Source organism: Chiloscyllium plagiosum, unplaced genomic scaffold (genome assembly GCF_037043375.1).
Source record: "Chiloscyllium plagiosum isolate Xiang-an unplaced genomic scaffold, Cpla_swu_hap1 HiC_scaffold_4, whole genome shotgun sequence".
Lineage (NCBI taxonomy): Eukaryota > Metazoa > Chordata > Chondrichthyes > Orectolobiformes > Hemiscylliidae > Chiloscyllium > Chiloscyllium plagiosum.
In genome coordinates, this window is record NW_028270142.1 from 110,178,112 (window position 1) to 110,196,213 (window position 18,102).

Sequence of the window (18,102 nt, forward strand, 5' to 3'; positions counted from 1 at the left end):
AGAGGAATAATGAGGATAAACAGCTTGAACAGTTTTGTGGTCTGAACATACCCTTAAAAGTTGGGAATAAGCTGACTAAAATTGACAGAGAGTTTCTTACATTAGAAACACAACTTTTCTAATCGATTTAAATCTATTTGGAAATACTAAGATTTTGAACAGTTTCGTAAAATGCAAGTTTCTCTTTTTCTTTAACACTAGCCTAAAGATAAGTACATATTTGTTTACCAAGGTTATCCCGCAAGGCACTAGCTTCTGCATGTGTGCTGAAATTGTAGTTTGGAACCAATTTGAGCCTCATCCTTGAGTAGGTCTCCACACTTGATAGTTTCCATTTAATTTCAGTCAGATTGCTATAGAGTAAGAAGAAGTTGAATCAGCTGTGGGAAACAGTAACCTATATGCATATCATCCTAAAACAATTGTCAAGAAATCAGAAATATCATTGGAGCTGAATACACTAACCTTGATGCCAACCTTTCCAATGCAGACTCTCACTGATTGATACTCCCCGTCAGGGCCCTGTTAGCACTTTTGAATGGATGGCTGGTTTGTGATGCAAAATGACACTAACAGTGACGGTTCAATTCCCACACTTACTGGGGTTACCATGAACTCTACTTCTCAATCTCTCGCCCAGCCTGAGGCATGGTGACTTCAGGTTGAATCACCACCAATTGTTTGTCTCTCTCTCTAATTAAAGAGCAGCCTTATGGTCTCGTAGGACTATGGTAACATTAAATTAAATGCAGAGTAAACGGTAATGTTGCTACTTAAGGATTAAATAAATACTTTAGATTATCATTCATTCATGACAGCCAAGTCAAATGGTTGGGAGTTAAAACTTGAACACAGAAATGTTCCAACTCATGTGAATCATGTGAATTCAGGCTGATACTCCACAGCAGGACTGATCAAATATTGCACTGTAGAAAGTGTTGCCTTTTAGATGAAAAGTCAAAACAAGGTGCTGTCTGCTGTCTCGGATGGATATAAAAGATGGTGTAGTGATATTCAATGAGAAACAAGGAGTTCATCTAGTGTTGTGGGAGTTCATCTATTGCTGTGGTCAATAATTTCCCCTCTACCAAAATGCAAAATAATTTGATGTTGCTTTTCATTGACATGTGCAGCCTTCTTGGCTTTTCAGTTTCCTCCATTACAGCAGTAAATTCAAAAGAACTTCATGATATGCAAATCACTCGGGATATCTTGATAGCATATACTGATGTGATTTTAATATTAACCAAGGATGCACAGTAATGCAAGAGATATTAATGTCAGAGAATGACATGATTTTAAACCACCAAGCAATCCCGGTTCACTTGCAGAATGAACAAATCAATACAAATCTTTCTCCCAATTCCAATATGTCTCAGTCCAAAAGCCTCCAGGCCAATGTAACAATTTGTCAGTTTCCTACAGTCAGTGATTAAGATTGCCAATTTAGTGCCATTATCTGTAATAACCAGCAAACATGGAAGGACTTTAATTCTGTCAGTAAGAGCTAGAAAAGGTTAGTTCCAGTGCACCAAACCATCTAAATGGCAGGGCCCTTGTGATGTGGTTGTAGTGTCTGGTTCAGAAGATTAGGATTCAAATCTCACCTGCCCCAACATTCATAAGATATTGTAACAGGTTGATTGAAATTACTACCCCCTTGTGGTTATAGTATTAGTCCAGTAATTCTGAGACCTGGATGAACACAGTGAATATTCAGCTTTTAAAAGGTCAGGTGTCAGGAAAAGGGACTGCTAAGCTTTTGGATTGCTGGAAAAAAAAACATTTTTTTCCAATAATGTCCAAACTCAATACTGAATTGTTGTTTTTTTTAAAAAAGCTGTCACCTACCATTCGGCCCAGGCCCCACGTGGGCAAGTAAAGAGACGTCTTAATGATTGCCACTGCCGAAGCACTGTGTTGTGATGACTGTTGATCTGTTTGAGGATATTGCTGTATCGAGCATTCTCAAATCTCACACGCTTCATGTATGGCTCCAGCATCAACTCCTTGAGGGAGATGGAATAGATAGGAGAATGACAACTCTAATATTTTCATTAACTCTAGGTCATTTTTAATAAAAGGAGCACACTGTCTTGCCCAATAAGCCCTTTCCTTTCCCTCAGACCTCAAACATAGCATGCTATTCAGTATTTAATAGCTTCTCTTGATGGATGTTAAATTCCTAGTAGTTGGAGGCAGTAAACAGGTGCATGGTACGGATTAGTTCATTAAATCGTGTCCATTTTGATTTAGCCTGCACCTCACCTCTATCTCTCAACTTCGATGCTCTTCATTGCCCTTAATGGGACTTGCATGTAAACAAATCAATTGGAAAGTACGGACAACTTATTGGTGTGGTTAATAGATGAAAAATACCATGGATGATTGGATAAATACTTTTCAGTTGTGTGTAAGAGTACTTATGGATATTAAAAAAAACAGATTGCTTGGGGACCTTGTGGCATAGTAGTGGTGTCCTTGCCTCTACGCTAGGAAGCCTAGTTTCAAGTCCCACCTGCTTTCAGAGTGTGAAATAGCAACTGAGATTAGGTTAATTAGAATATAACCAAAAGAAAAGCTGAGATGGCTTGGAGGGTTCTGGTGGTGCAGTGGTAGTGTCCCTTCCTCTGATCCAGGAGGTTCAAGTTTAAGTCCCACCTTCCCCAGATCAGTGTCCTAATACATCAGTGTTCTCATGGGCTGTTTTCTTATCAATTTGGTTTTTGAAGTTGCCAGAGTACTGAGATGTGTAAGGCTTCTTTGGAAAATGGGCTGCGTCCCTCTCTCTCTGGGCCAGTTCCGATTTCACCTGCCAGAGAAACAGGTTAATTAAATGAAACAGCTCTGTAAATGGTCATAGGAGCCAGCCAGCTGTAGAGCAATTGTATAGAGCAGAGATCAATGCTGAGGGGCAAGTAATAGAAGTCTCCAAAACATTCTAGCCTTCACAAATATACTCGGAGGTCATCTAACATTGTTAGCAGAGGATAATTGCCTAATTAGGTGTACTTTCGGACATAAGGTTTGAATTGGAGTTGAATAAAATGAACTTAGGGATAACCAAGGTGTAGTTAATGGATACTTCAGATGTCACTCAATCTATCATTATGCATTTAGAGTCATAGAGATGGAAACAGAACCTTCGATCCAACTCATCCATTCCAACCAGATATCCCAAACCAATCTAGTCCCACCTGCCAGCATCTAGGCCATATCCCTCCAAACCCTTCCTATTCATATACCCATCCAGATGCCTTTTAAATGTTGCAATTGTACTTACCTCCATCACTTCCTCTGGCAGCTCATTCCACACAAGCACCATCCTCTGCGTGAAAAAGTTGCCCCTTATGTCTCTTTTTTATCTTTGCCCTCTCACCCTAAACCTATATCCTCTAGTTCTGGACTCCCCCACCCAAGGGGAGTCTATTTATCCTTTCCATGCCCCTCATGATTTTATAAACCTCTATAAGGTCACCTCTCATCTCAGACACTCCAGGGAAAACAGTTCCAGCCTACTCAGCCTCTCCCTATTGCTCAAATCCTCCAACCCTGGCAACATCCTTGTAAATCTTTTCTGAACCCTTTCAAGTTTCACAACATCCTTCCAATAGGAAAGAGACCAGAACTGCATGCAATATTCCAACAGTGGCCTAACCAATGTCCTGTACAGCCGCAACATGACCTCCCAACTCCTGTATTCAATACTCTGACCAATAAAGGAAAGCAGACCAAATGCCACTTTACTATCCTATCTACCTGCGACTCCACTTTCAAGGAGTCATGAACCTGCACTCCAAGGTCTCTTTGTTCAGCACCACTCCCTCGGACCTTACCATTAAGTGTATAAGTCCTGCTAAGATTTGCTTTCCCAAAATGTTGCACCTCACATTTATCTAAATTAAATCCTCAGCCCATTAGCCCATCTGATCAAAATCCCATTGTAATCCGAAGTAACCTTCTTCACTGTCCACTACAACTCCAATTTTGGTGTCATCTGCAAACTTACGAACTATACCTCTTACGTTCACATCCAAATAATTTATAAATGACCAAAAGTAGTGGACCCATAACCAATCCTTGTAGCACACCACTGGTCACAGGCTTCCAGTCTGAAAAACAACCCTCCACCACCACCCTCTGATTTTTACCTTTGAGCCAGTTCTGTATCCAAATGGCTAGTTGTCTCTGTATTCCATGAAATCTAACTTTGCTAACCAGTGTCCCGGGGGAACCTTGTCACACGCCTTGAAGTCCATATAGATCATGTCTGCCACGCTGCCCTCATTAATCCACTTTGTTATTTCTTCAGAAAACAAAATTTAATTGCCCAAAAGAAGAGCAGGGTTTCTGGAGCCGACATGTGACATGAAAGATACAGAAGGCGAGGAGGACGATACAGACTTATCAGAAAACACTGTATTGATCATCAATAACTTTAGTTGTAGTCACCAATTCATTCAAGTGGTTGCACATCAAAAGTAAGTGAGGTTAACACTTTGAAATCAGTAAAAAGAGTAAAGATTCTGTCCAAGGTAGCAAGGATTAATCACCTTGTAGATATTGATATAGTAATCAGTGAAATACCTTTACTATTAAGCAAGATTTCAATAAAAAGCCCCGAATGAAGTTAGATATTGAGGATGATAAAGTGAATGTCTTTTGGAGATCTGTAAATTTGCAGTTGAGATATTATTGCATTTCCTTAACAAGGCCTGTTATTTCTGAGCAGAATATTAAAAAGGTACTAATGGAATTCATGGATAAGAATAAAAATAAGCAAGTTTTTACATCATAAGACTATGAGCAGAAGTAGGCGATTCGGCCCATCAAGCGTCAATTCCCTTATTAATTAAAAATCGGTCTATCTTTTCAAGGAAGAACCAGACAGCGTTCAGACCACTGAGATGGGGGATGGTTTGCCTTCTGCAGCACTGTTCCCTCCATGCCTCACTAGTCAACTTCTCCATTACATCTAGCACTTCCTCACTCCCTCATGTTACTTATCAATGGTGGAATTTGGAAAACTTGCCCATCCATTTCCTCCCTATTCCCTGTCCAAACACACTCTCAGGTGAAGTGAATTTTACTTGTACTCATTCAGTCTTGTCTATTGTATTTGCTGTTCACAAAGCAGACTTCTTTACATTGGAGAGACCAAATGCAGACTGGGTGACCACTTTTCAGAATAGCTCTGTCTAGCTATAGGAATAATCCTGACCTTCCAGTTGTTTGTCATTTCAAAAAACTGTCTTGCTGTCATGTGACCATTTCTGGCCTGGGCCTGTTTCAATATTCTAACAAAGCATAACACAAACTCGAGGAACATTACCTCATTTTTGCTTCAGCACTTTACAATCTCTAGGACTCAATGTTGAATTCCATTGCTTCAGAGCCTGACCTCATGATGCCTGGCTTCCGTTGTTTTCTACATCTTCCTTTCCCCTCAGAATCGACTTGCGATGTTTGTGTCTGTCAACTTTGGTCTTGGTCATGAAAACCACACCTTAATTTACCCCATTTGGCATCCCCAATTCTCTCTCACCCCATTATCAGCCATTTTGTCTTTTGCACTGCATCAAAAGTACAAAAAAATCACCATCTTGCAACCCCTTTCAGTGCTGGATATGCGTCATATTGGACTTAAAACATTAACTCTGTTTCTTTCTCCACACATACTACCAGATCTGTTAAGTTTCTCCAGCATTTTCTCTGCTTGTTTCAAATTTCCAGCATCCAAAGTATTTTGCTTTTATTATCCATTTGATACTTCTAGTTGAAGATGGTGGCAAGTGCTCCAACCTTTTGCATTATGTACTTTGTTGCTTTACACTCCATTAAGGATGGAATGTATGGAATCGCCTCCTCCAGTCAGTTGCTGAAGTTGTCCATCACCATTCACAATTGGATGCGGCAGTTGTTTCCGATCTGTGTTTATGTGATTGCTTTGCTCTATCTGTTATATGTTGATTCAATGGCATGGTATAGCAAGCATGTATTCTTGTGTTTTGCCAGGTCGACACCTCCTTTTCAGGTGCTTAATGCTGCTCCGCATATGCTCTCCTATATTATCCACTGAACCTTTCGGCATCTTGTAGAATCATAATATGGTTACAGCACAGGAGACAACAATTTAGCTCATCACATTCGTGTCAGCTCTGCTCATTCTCCCAATTGTTTTTAGCTAACACCACAACCGTCCTTTCAACATCTTTCGGTCAAAATTTTAATATTCCCTTCCTAGCATAATACTGCCACAAGGACACTAGCAGTTCATGGATAAGGTTTATTATCATCTACTTAGAGCAGCTAAAGAAGGGAAAAAAAATCTCAAGTATTACCCTTATGAGAAGAACAAATGCTCAAAAACACTAGTATTTTTCAAGGAAAACACCAAAATTTTAGACTAGTTTGGCTGCAAGATCTCTGGTTGATCGGAATGATTTAGTTGACCAGAATCATGGAATGAATCTGAAACCTATTAATATACAATTTCCTAAATGCAAAAGGACACTGTTCATTCAATTCACTCTGAACGACATGGTGGCTTCACAAAAATGATGAACTAATGGCTGATCAGAACCGCCAATCACTACTGATTAAAACACACCTCGACTTGATTAAGAAAAATACCACAGTCAGACAGTTGAGGGAGCCCTTGGATTCAAAGTCAACTTTTCTTCTCAAAGATACCATACATATTATGTCTCAACTTTTTATATTTCCTTCTTCAAAACACTCATTTCTGAAGTAAGTCTACGTAGTGGACATTTGAAAGAATCAATACTTCCAGTTAGGAGAGTAAGTGGGTGGGAGTAAATTCATAATCGGTTAGAGTATGATAGGGTCTCTGGTGTAGATTAGGAGGCTAGGGTGAAGCCCAAGATAATGAAGACTGTGCAGGATCTGAGAGAAAAGACATTAAATAAGTGGTGGAGCCCATCAATACTTTAAACTGTATAGGGTGTGTCAAAAGATGGCAAGTGCATCAGCTACCTCAAACTTGGAACGACTCTCCCCACGCTCATGCTCCCGACGTAGCGAGCTGCTCATTAGAGAGTCATAGCAGGAATTCCAGAAGCTAGACATCTGATTGTGACTTCTGGCAAACGTGTCATGCTCGTACTGAGTCATAGCTTTCAGAACCTGTAAAAAATATACAGTTATGTCCACTAGAAGTCAACTACACCAAAGAAAATACATTCACAAGAATGAAAGAAAATAGGTCACAATAAAATATGGGAGGATAACATAGGCTTCAAAATCATAATATCAAAATGATGTGATGAGACAAGATACAATAAAATAGAATAAGGTTTGATTTAATATGTAGCAATACAATAGGCTTAAAAGGTAACGCCAACAGAAGATAATCACGGGGGCAAAGTACACAGCTGATCAAGGGAAGAAAAACAGGAGATACAAGATGACCAGGTCAAAGGAGTTAACAGGATAAGCATAAAAACAAATTGAGCATGGAGATCCCATGACAGAAAGAGAGAACGAGAGTAGACATCTTGGTGTACAGTAAGTCTGGAAACAAAGGCAAAACAAAAGGACTGAGTGATTGACAGATTGAGAAGATCAATCAGATTTTAGCAGAGAGAAAATCACTGAGGAAAAGCTAGGATATCAGTCTAGTAAAGCAATGAATTGAACAGAAAATAGTGGGAGGGCAAGGACCAGAAAGTTGCCTGGGAAGACATGAGGAATGAACAGAAGAGGAGGAGAAGGAAAAACAAGTCTGTAGATGGAGTCTGGACGAAGTTATTTTTCTTAAAGTAAGTAACCTAGGTGAAGTGTCACAAATTGTGCCAAAAGTATCAAATTGGATAAAAAAACAAAAAAAATCAAGTTGAATTTTTCAGTTAACACTAAGATAAGCTTTGAAAGATTGTAGAACAAAAAGATATGACTGATGTCCATGAGGAATCTCACACTTTTGAGGTGTGAAAATTTAGATTATAAATGAAAATAAGACTAGGGTAATTGACTTCTTTGATAACCATCTCAGAAACCCAGTCACATCAAACCATGCCATCCTTAAAAAATATGTAGATATATCACATTGCGCTTAAATAAGTAAAATGCGTACCTGTTTTTCCATGAAGAGTCTCCATTCAGAGGTAACACAGAAATGCTGGAAATCCTCAAAGAAGGTCGGGCTGCCATTGGTGGGTGGCAGGGATGGCAGTTGGTATTGCAGCTCAAGCAATTGGTAACACTGGTCCATGAGAGTGCGGACAATGGGCATCAGGTAAGAGAAGATCTCAGTCTTACCCTTGATGGATCTCGTAAGGGGAACATCCAGTTTTCCCAGCAGAAAGCAAGCCTCCTCCTTCTGTATCGGCATGGTCTGGAGGAGGCTATGAAGCTTCACACAGGCCATTGCACACACCTGAGGGGAATTGAGGAACGAAAAGTTGAATACATTGACAGCATCCTAAGCAGACAAAACATTTTCCTATGTGGCTAACAAATTAACGAGCATTAAGTAGTAGTGGGGAGCTGAAGCTATATTTAAAAGATATCTTCCACCGGCAAGGACAGACGTTTTATGTGGCTAACTCTCATGGCAAAAGGTAGATTCACTTGAGTTCTTCTATATGTTAAATGAAGACAATCTCATTCATCACAAAGTGTCATCATTACCATATATATATACTTGAAGTCAGACAAAGTGATGAGAGCAAAGTTAATGGTCCTAAATTATTTCTTAACTTGTTAACAACGTTTTTGTTTGACTTATCACCTTATCTTACTACCTTCAAAGATTGGTTTACTTCCACTCATTCATGAGATGAGGGTGTTGATGTCTTGGCCAGCATTTACTGCCCATTCTTAATCGCAGTTGAGAAGATGGTGGTGACCTGTCACATTGAGTTTCTGCACTCTCTTTCGTGCTTGACAGAACTGCAGTTTGGTGTGGATGAATTTTCCCTCTTGTTGACTCCCCTGCCACCTGCTGAAGACCAAGTCCTGCAGCTACGTCCTTTAAGACTCAACCAGCTCAGACTGTAGTGCTGCTGTCATCTGTGCAGCCCTTCTTGCTAGGTATTTCAGAGGGCAATTAAGGGTTAGCCATATCATTACTGATTTGGAGTCAGACCAGATGAGGACACCAAATTTCCTTGCCTGCACTGGATTAGTGAACTAGATTAAATTCATGACAATTGACAATTGTTTCTTGGTCATCATTAGACTTCTTCTACTTCAGATTTTATTTTATTGAATTCCACCATACTGGAAATTCAACACAAGTCTCTACAGCATTACCTGAGACTCCAGGTTATTAGTCCAATGACAACACGACTATGCCTGTGAACCCTCTGGTCTCGCTGTTCCTGCGTATGTTTTACAAATGTTTTATACTAACTCCCTTCACTCTTATCCGAAAGAGAATCACTCACTTGTACATTAAGAATGCAATGTTTGGACTTGCTCACAAGTGGAAGCATATCCTTCATGTCAACAATTTTCAACCAGGTTATATTTTCCAAGATTTTATTAGATTAATCTTATTTGCCCCTATTCTGGAGAGAAAAGAGCTCGAAAATGCTTGGTCTTTAGATAGTTAAGAGTGTGCAGTATGGCATCGTTCATATAAACCTTTTTGCCCCTTTTCAATCCATATATACATTTGTAAGAGGTACAGTCTCATCAAGTCTACACAAATGAAGTGATGCATTTGGAAAAGAAGAATGTGGAGAGGCAGCATGAAAAATTGCATTTAAAGGAGCTGTGGGAACAGAGAGACCTGGCGAGTCACATATGTGCATTTTTCAAGGTAGTTGAATAAATTTATAAGATTATTGATTACATATATGGGATCCTTAACTTTATGTGTAAGATACACATTACAAAGCAAGGACTTTGTACTAAACCTTTATGGGTCAAAAAGTGTGGTGCTGGAAAAACATATTTCCAGCATTTTCTGTTTTCCTTCCAGATTTCCAATATCCACAGTATGTGTCTCCAGTGTGCCTGTTGTAAATATCCTCTGCCCCCATTCAAGGTCTTAACATTCTTTCGAAAATATGTTGCCCATGGTGCTGGAAAAGCACAGCTGGTCAGGCAGCAGCCAAGGAGCAGGAGAGTCAGTGTTTTGAGCATGAGTTCTTCATCAGGAATGAAGAGCTTATGTTCAAAATGTCGACTCTCCTGCTCCTCGGATGCCGCCTAACCAGCTGCGCTTTTCCAGCACCACACTTTTTGACTCCTATCTCCAGCATCTGCAGTCCTCACTTTCTCCGAAACCTTTCTGGGGCCAGCTGTCCAATGTGGGCAATATATTTTCGAAAGGATGTTAAGACCATGAATGGGGGCAGAGGACATTTACAACAGCCACAGTGGAGACAAATACTGTGGATATTGGAAATCTGGAAGGGAAACAAAAAATGCTGGAAATATTCAGCAGGTCTGGCAGCACTGACAGAAGGGAAAACAATTGGTGTATCAGATCAGTCACTTTTTAATCAGAATTTTGTTTGACTATCTGAGTACTACCAACATTTTCTGTTTTTATGTTTAGGATATATATCATATTTGGAAAGGCAAGGACTGAGGAGGGATAGACAACATGGCTTTGTGCGTGGGAAATCATGTCTCACAAACTTGATTGAGGTTTTTGAAGAAGTAATAAAGAAGATTGATGAGGGCAGACAGTAGATGTGATCTATATGGACTTCAGTAAGGCATTCAACAAGGTTCTCCATGGGAGACTGGTCAGCAAGGTTAGATCTTAACGAATATAGGGAGAACTAGCCATTTGGATACAGAAGCTAGAAGACAGAGGGGGTGGTGGAGGGTTGTTTTTCAGCCTGGAGGCCTGTGACCAGTGGAGTGCCACAAGGGTCGGTTATGGGTCCACTACTTTTCATCATTTATATAAATAATTTGGATGTGAGCATAAGAGGTATAATTAGTAAGTTTGCAGATGACACCAAAATTGGAGGTGTAATGGACAGCGAAGACGGGTACCTCAGGTTACAACAGGATCTTGATCAGATGGGCCAAAGGGCTATGGAGTGGCAGATGAACAAAGAGACCTTGAAGTGCAGGTTCATAGCTCCTTGAAAGTGGAGTCGCAGGTAGATAGGATAGTGAAGAAGGCATTTGGTATGCTTTCCTTTATTGGTCAGAGTACTGAGTACAGGAGTTGGGAGGTCATGTTGCAGCTGTACAGGACATTGGTTAGGCCACTATTGGAATACTGCATGCAATTTTGGTCTCCTTCCTATCAGAAGGACATTGTGAAACTTGGAGGGGTTCAGAAATTATTTACAAGCATGTTGCCAGGGTTGGAGGATTTGAGCTATAGGGAGAGACTGAATAGGCTGGAGCGGTTTTTCCCTGGAGCATTGGAGGCTGAGGGGTGACTTTATAGAAGTTTACAAAATCACGAGGGGCATGGATGGGGTCTTTTACCTGGGGAAGTTCAGAACTAGAGGGCATAGGTTTAGGGTGAGAAGGGAAAAATATAAAAGAGACCTAAGGGGCAACTTTTTCACGCAGAGGGTGATACGTATATGGAATAAGCTGCAGAGGAAGTGGTGGAGGCTAGTAGAATTGCAACATTTAAAAGGCATCTGAATGGATATACGAATAGGAAGAGTTTGGAGGGATATGGGCTGAGTGCTGGCAGGTGGGACTAGATTGGGTTGGGATACCTGGTAGTCTGGACGAGTTGGACCGAAGGGTCTGTTTCCATGCTGTACATCTCTATGACTTTAGAAGATGGATATCAGTTTTGTGGAGCGATGAGAAAGCTGCAATTGAACTCCCTAGAATGGAGAAGGTTTAGGGGAGATTTAACGATGCCATATTTAGATAGAATTAATTAATGAGGACAAAGAGTTTCCACTTGCTTGGCAATCAGATATTTCTGATAATCCGCAAAGGAACCAGAGGGATGATAAGGAGCCTTTTTTCATTAAGCATGACGACAAAATTTGGAAAGTATTATCTAAAAAGTGATGTATACAAATTCAATAGTAATTTTCAAATAGGAATTAGATATATATTTGATGAGAAAAAATAAAATCAGGGCTGAGGCTGTTGAACGAGACATCGTAACATCCAGCACAGACACAACCAGTTGAATTACTTTCTTCTTCTCTGTATAAATCTTTGATTCCCCAGAATGTCTTCACTTTAAATTTTTCATCTTGTGTGCATCTCAACAGAGGCATTTCCATCATGGTTGAATTACATCAGAAGGGGAGTCAAAGACAACTACTCTTCCATTTAGAGGGTTGAGAAGAGTCTAGGAGATGAGGTTGACAAAGAAATTGAGAGGCAGGACTTGTCTGGGACTGAAACCTCAGTTATGCTATTACTCACAAGTAAAATATTTACAAACCTGAATGTCTTCCTGTACAATGTAACCCAGGATAATCCTGAGGCCAATCTGAGCCATTTCTTTCAGATCTGACATCTCATTGTCTGAATGGTACCAAACAGCAAGCTTGTCCAATAAGTTAATTACACCTTCAAGAATCTGAAATCAGGAAGGTTGTTAAATAAATGATTACTTTTGCTATTATTACTGATGCTTCTACTGAACAAGATCCTAGACCGAAATCTGCCTTGATAGAACATTTGTTTATTTAACAATGTGGTCATTCACTGAAAAAAAAACATGCAATGTTACTAATCTGACTTTAACTATAAAACAGAAGCTTATTACACAAAAGTAAGAGATAAAATAGAATAAATCAAGCTACTAAGAATCACAGAATCAGGCCCTTTAGCCCAGCAAGTCCACATCGACCCTCCGAAGAGTATCCCACCCAGACCCATGCCCCTACTCTATTACTCTACATTTACCCCCGGACTAATGCACCTAACCTACACACCCCTGAACACTATGGGCAATTTAGCATGGCCAATTCACTGAACCTGCACACCTTTGGATTATAGGAAGAAACTGGAGCACCCGGAGGAAATCCATGCAGACTCGGGAAGAATGTGTCTGTCTGTGTAGAGTTTGCAGTCTCCTGAGGCCTGAATCGAACTGGGGTCCCTGACGCTAGGTACAACACAAACGGAAAACATTTGAAACACAATAAATGTACAATATTCCATCTGTCCCAACAACATCCCTTTACATTATTCAAACACCAGAGAGAATTCCCTTCTCAATCACAACTATAGATTTGACTTTTGAACAGTTGCTTTCTGTTCCTGCTCAAGAGTCTGATAATCTGTTCTCGAATATTCAACAACTAAGCTCAGTTTCATATAATCTATTTAGTTCTAACCAAATACTTCTGCTTGAACTTTCAAACTAAAAAGCCTTACACTGAGGTAACCTACATCATAATTGTTCTCTACTATCTCCTTTCTTCAACAGGAAACTTTTTTTTACATCTAATTTCAAGACTCCTACAAACTGAAATCAAAATCTTTGCAAGCTAGGAGTGTTTCCCCAAGCTTAAAAAAAACTCTAATCCTTCTGGCTGAAAGCAATCTGATACACATCAATATTTAATCTGCAAACAAGTTCTGATGACCACTCCAGGAAGTGTCTCTCTCTCTCTCTCTCTCTCTCATATGCTGTCTTGAAATTAGATTAGATTAGATTACTTACAGTGTGGAAACATGCCTTTCAGCCCAACAAGTCCACACCGAGCCGCCGAAGCACAACCCACCCAGACCCATTCCCCTACATTTACCCCTTCATCTAACACTACGAGCAATTTAACTTGGTCAATTCACCTAACTTGCACATTTTTGGACTGTGGGAGGAAACCCATGCAGACACGGGGAGAATGTGCAAACTCCACACAGAGAGTCACCTGAGGCGGGAATTAAACCCAGGTCTCTGGCACTGTGAGGCAGCAGTGCTAACCACTGTACCACCATGCCACCCATAAAATAAAAACCATGGCACCATAAGTTAACCATAAATATTCCTCATATGCACAGACCAATACCTATGTGTCACTAGTTCAAAATGCACTCTCAATATTAAAAGCTACTTAAATAAGTCACACACCTTACATCACAATACAACACATCAATTCCCCTATTATAATAATCACAATTGTAAGTGATTATTTTGAATGGTGGAGGCATTACAGACCAGCCCTCTCCTGTCTTGACTCAATATCAAATGAGGTAAAAACAATGACTGCAGATGCTGGAAACCAGAGTCTAGATTAGATTAGTGCTGGAAAAGCACAGCAGTTCAGGCAGCATCCGAGGAGCAGTAAAATTGACATTTCGGGCAAAAGCCCTTCATCAGGAATTCCTGAAGGGTTTTTGCCCAAAACGTCGATTTTACTGCTCCTTGGATGCTGTCTGAACTGCTGTGCCTTTCCAGCATTATTCTAATCTAGACTCAATATCAAATGACACTTATTTGACAAGAAAAGTGAGAGAGCAAGAATTAAAGTGGAATCAAGGTCCGCTATATTCTGAACTGGGCTAGTTTTTTAAAATATATCTATACCCATGATGAAGGTAGCACTAGTAACGTTTGAATACTTTCCTTCCCCAACTGCATGGTGTTGGGCCTTATTGAGGTGTTATAGCTTATATGTTGAGAGTCCCACTTGGATATTGACACAGTAATGATAATTACTACATTTCATTTCATATGCCATACAGCCAATCTAAGTTGACTTATCAAAGGTAGTAATGGAACTTGGGGCATTTTGGTCTGGAAGGCTTAAGAATTCCACCATACAATGTGCCTACCCACCAGTGCACCTCTTTCAGCTCGATTGACTCCCTCCACCCACCCATCCCCGTCCACTGATTACCTTTTCACTCCATAGCACTTGATTGTTTTGCCCTTCTGAAAAGAGGAAGTCCTGAAGCAGTCGGAGCAGCTTCAGGATGTTTTGGATATGGCTTGCTAATGCAGTGCTTGTAGAGTCCTTAATGTCAGAGAATGCAGACTCCAACATCATTTCCAGTAGGCTGTAATTCAAAAACAAAAACAAAACAATAGTGATGCAAATTTGATGACTGACTACAGCTATCTTCTCAATTATTCTGCCACTTTCTACCATTCCAATTCCACCATATTCCTTTTTACTTTGAAGCTGCTTTAAACACAAAGAGCTTAATTTCAATCTATGTAAATAAAAGGGTTTGGTGAGTAATAATCGAACCCAAAGTGTCACCCTTGCTCAATGAGTTCTACTCTCATGTTGTCATTGTATGAAAACCCATTTCTCCCAGAGACCTGGTCAATATTCATGCCTTAATCAATATTACTAACAGATCATCAAACCTTCACTTTGTCTTTGCTTGTTGGAATTGCTATTTGACAATAAGCTGCAGAGTACTTTGGGAATCTCAGAACTATGTAAGTTGTGATATAAATACAACTTTGTTCTTTATCTTCCTCACCAACTATATATCCTGATTGAGATGGACTTCACATATTGTTCAGCACTCTCCATTGGGGATAGAAAAAGAAGCTTCATGCTAGAGTATTAAATGGGTTAGCTGCTTCACCTGACAAAGATGTAATCCTTTGAACGTGTCACTCTACTCTCTTTTTCCTTCTTACATTTTATTGTATGTTTTCTGATGTGACACCAACCTTCTCTTGATTTCATCAGGTGGGCGTACCAGCTCACAGGCAGTCCCAAGTTTTGTCAGGACAGAAAAGATTTGCCCTCGCTCTTTCCACGCTGCATCTTCAGAGCCCTCTACCCCTCTCCATATTACAGAGAAGATGATATTTGTTAGCAAGTTGCAAAGTTCCTCTTCTGGTGTTTGCTAGGAAATAAAAACACATAGAACATAGAACAGTACAGCATAGAACAGGCCGTTCAGCCCACGATGTTGTGCCGACCATTGATCCTCATGTAAGGTAAACCTAATGTATGAACCCTCAAATTTCTGTGACCATATGCATGTCCAGCAGTCTCTTAAATATCCCCAATGACCTCGCTTCCACAACTGCCGCTGGCAACGCATTCCATGCTCTCACAACTCTCTGCGTAAAGAACCTGCCTCTGAAATCCCCTCTATACTTTCTGCCAAACAGCTTAAAACTATGACCCCTCGTGTTAACAATTGCTGCCCTGGGAAAAAGTCTCTGGCTATCAACTCTATCTATGCCTCTCATTATCTTGTACACCTCAATTAGGCCCCTCTCTTTCTTCCTTTTTTCCAATGAAAAAAGTCCAAGCTCAGTCAACCTCTCTTCATTAGATAAGCCCTCTATTCCAGGCTGCATCCTGGTAAACCTCCTCTGAACCCTTTCCAAAGCATCCACATCTTTCCTATAATAGGGCGACCAGAACTGGACACAATATTCCAAGTGCGGTCTAACCAAAGTTTTATAGAGCTGCAACAAGATCTCACGGCTCTTAAACTCAATCCCCCTGTTAATGAAAGCCAAAACACCAGATGTTTTCTTAACAACCCTATCCACCTGGGTGGCGATTTTAAGGGATCTATGTACCTGCATACCAAGATCCCCTCTGTTCCTCCACACTGCCAAGAATCCTGTCTTTAATCCCGTACTCAACTTTCAAGTTCGACCTTCCAAAATGCATTACCTCGCATTTATCCAGGTTGAACTCCATCTGCCACCTCTCAGCCCATCTCTGCATCCTGTCAATGTCCAGCTGCAGCCTACAACAGTCCTCTACACTGTCAATGACACCTCCAACCTTTGTGTCGTCTGCAAACTTGCTAACCCATTCTTCAATCTCCTCATCCAAGTCATTAACAAAAATTACTAAGAGTAGAGGCCCAAGAACAGTGCCCTGTGGAACATCACTCACCACTGACTTCCAGGCAGAATATTTTCCTTCTACTCCCACTCGCTGTCTTCTGTCGACCAGCCAATTCTGTATCCAGACAGCTAAATTTTCCTGCATCCCATTCCTCCTGACCTTCTGAACAAGCCTACCATGGGGAACGTTATCAAATGCCTGACTGAAGTTCATATACACCACATCCACCACTCGACCCTCATCAACTTGTCTAGTAACATCCTCAAAGAACTCAATAAGATTTGTGAGGCATGACCTGCCCCTCACAAAGCTGTGCTGACTGCCTTTAATCAAGCCATGCTCTTCCAGATGGTCATAAATCCTATCCCTCAGAATCCTTTTTAACACCTTGCAGACGACAGACATGAGACTGACTGGTCTGTAATTGCCAGGGATTTCCCTATTTCCTTACTTGAAGAGAGGAATTACATTTGCCTCCCTCCAGTCCTCAGGTAAGACTCCGGTGGAGAGCGAGGATGTAAAGATCTTCGCAAGCGGCGAAGCAATCACATTTATCGCTTCCCAAAGCAGCCGAGGACAAATCTGGTCTGGCTCTGGTGACTTGTCAATCTTAATGTTTATCAAAATGTTCAGCATATCAGCTTCCTCAATCTCTATCTGCTCCAGCATGCTTACCTGCTTCTCAATGGTTTCATTCACTACAAGGTCCTTTTCTTTAGTAAAGACAGAAGCAAAAAGCTCATTTAGGGCTTCCCCTACCTCCCCAGACTCTATACACAAGTTCCCTATGCTATCCCTGATCGGCCCTACTCTTTCTTTGATCATTCTCTTATTCCTCACATACGTGTAAAATGCCTTTGGATTCTCCCTAATCCTTCCTGCCAAGCCTTTTTTGTGCCCCCTCCTGGCTCTCCTCAGACGATTTTTGAGCTCCTTCCTCATCTGCCTGTATTCCTCTAGAGCTGAGCAAGACCCTTGCTTCCTCCACCTTACGCAAGCTGCCTTCTTTCTTTTGACGAGAAGTTCCTCCACTCTCGTCATCCAAGGTTCCTTTACCTTAACCCTTCTTGCCTGTCTCAGAGGAACACATTTGTGCATCACTCGCAACAATTGTTCCTTAAACAGTCTCCACATGTCTATAGTGCCCTTTCGATGGAACAATTGCTCCCAGTCCATGCTTCCCAACTCACGTCTGATAGTATCATTGTTTCCTTTTCCCCAATTAAATATCCTCCCATTGTGCCTGCTTCTCTCCTTCTCCATAGCTATGTAGAATGTTAAAAATCACACAACACCAGGTTATAGTCCAACAGGTTTAATTGGAAGGACACTAGTTTTCGGAGCGACGCTCCTTCATCAGGTGATTCATCACAATCACCTGATGAAGGAGCGTCGC

The 18,102-nt window shown here is 40.7% G+C and overlaps 1 protein-coding gene across 5 annotated transcripts in view; it reads right to left on the reverse strand.

The window, feature by feature from the left end:
- The window catches only part of nbeal2 (neurobeachin-like 2), a 239,977-nt gene that overhangs the window by 49,273 nt on the left and 172,602 nt on the right, over positions 1–18,102 (reverse strand). For all 5 annotated transcript variants that reach the window (XM_087986597.1, XM_087986596.1, XM_087986593.1 and 2 more), the window contains 7 exons: positions 15,560–15,738; positions 14,769–14,928; positions 12,362–12,499; positions 8,096–8,398; positions 6,997–7,146; positions 1,852–2,009; positions 229–353 (listed from right to left, as the gene is read on the reverse strand). In XM_087986597.1, coding sequence (XP_087842723.1) covers positions 229–353; positions 1,852–2,009; positions 6,997–7,146; positions 8,096–8,398; positions 12,362–12,499; positions 14,769–14,928; positions 15,560–15,738 — 1,213 coding nt within the window. The remainder of the gene's footprint in view (positions 1–228; positions 354–1,851; positions 2,010–6,996; positions 7,147–8,095; positions 8,399–12,361; positions 12,500–14,768; positions 14,929–15,559; positions 15,739–18,102) is intronic.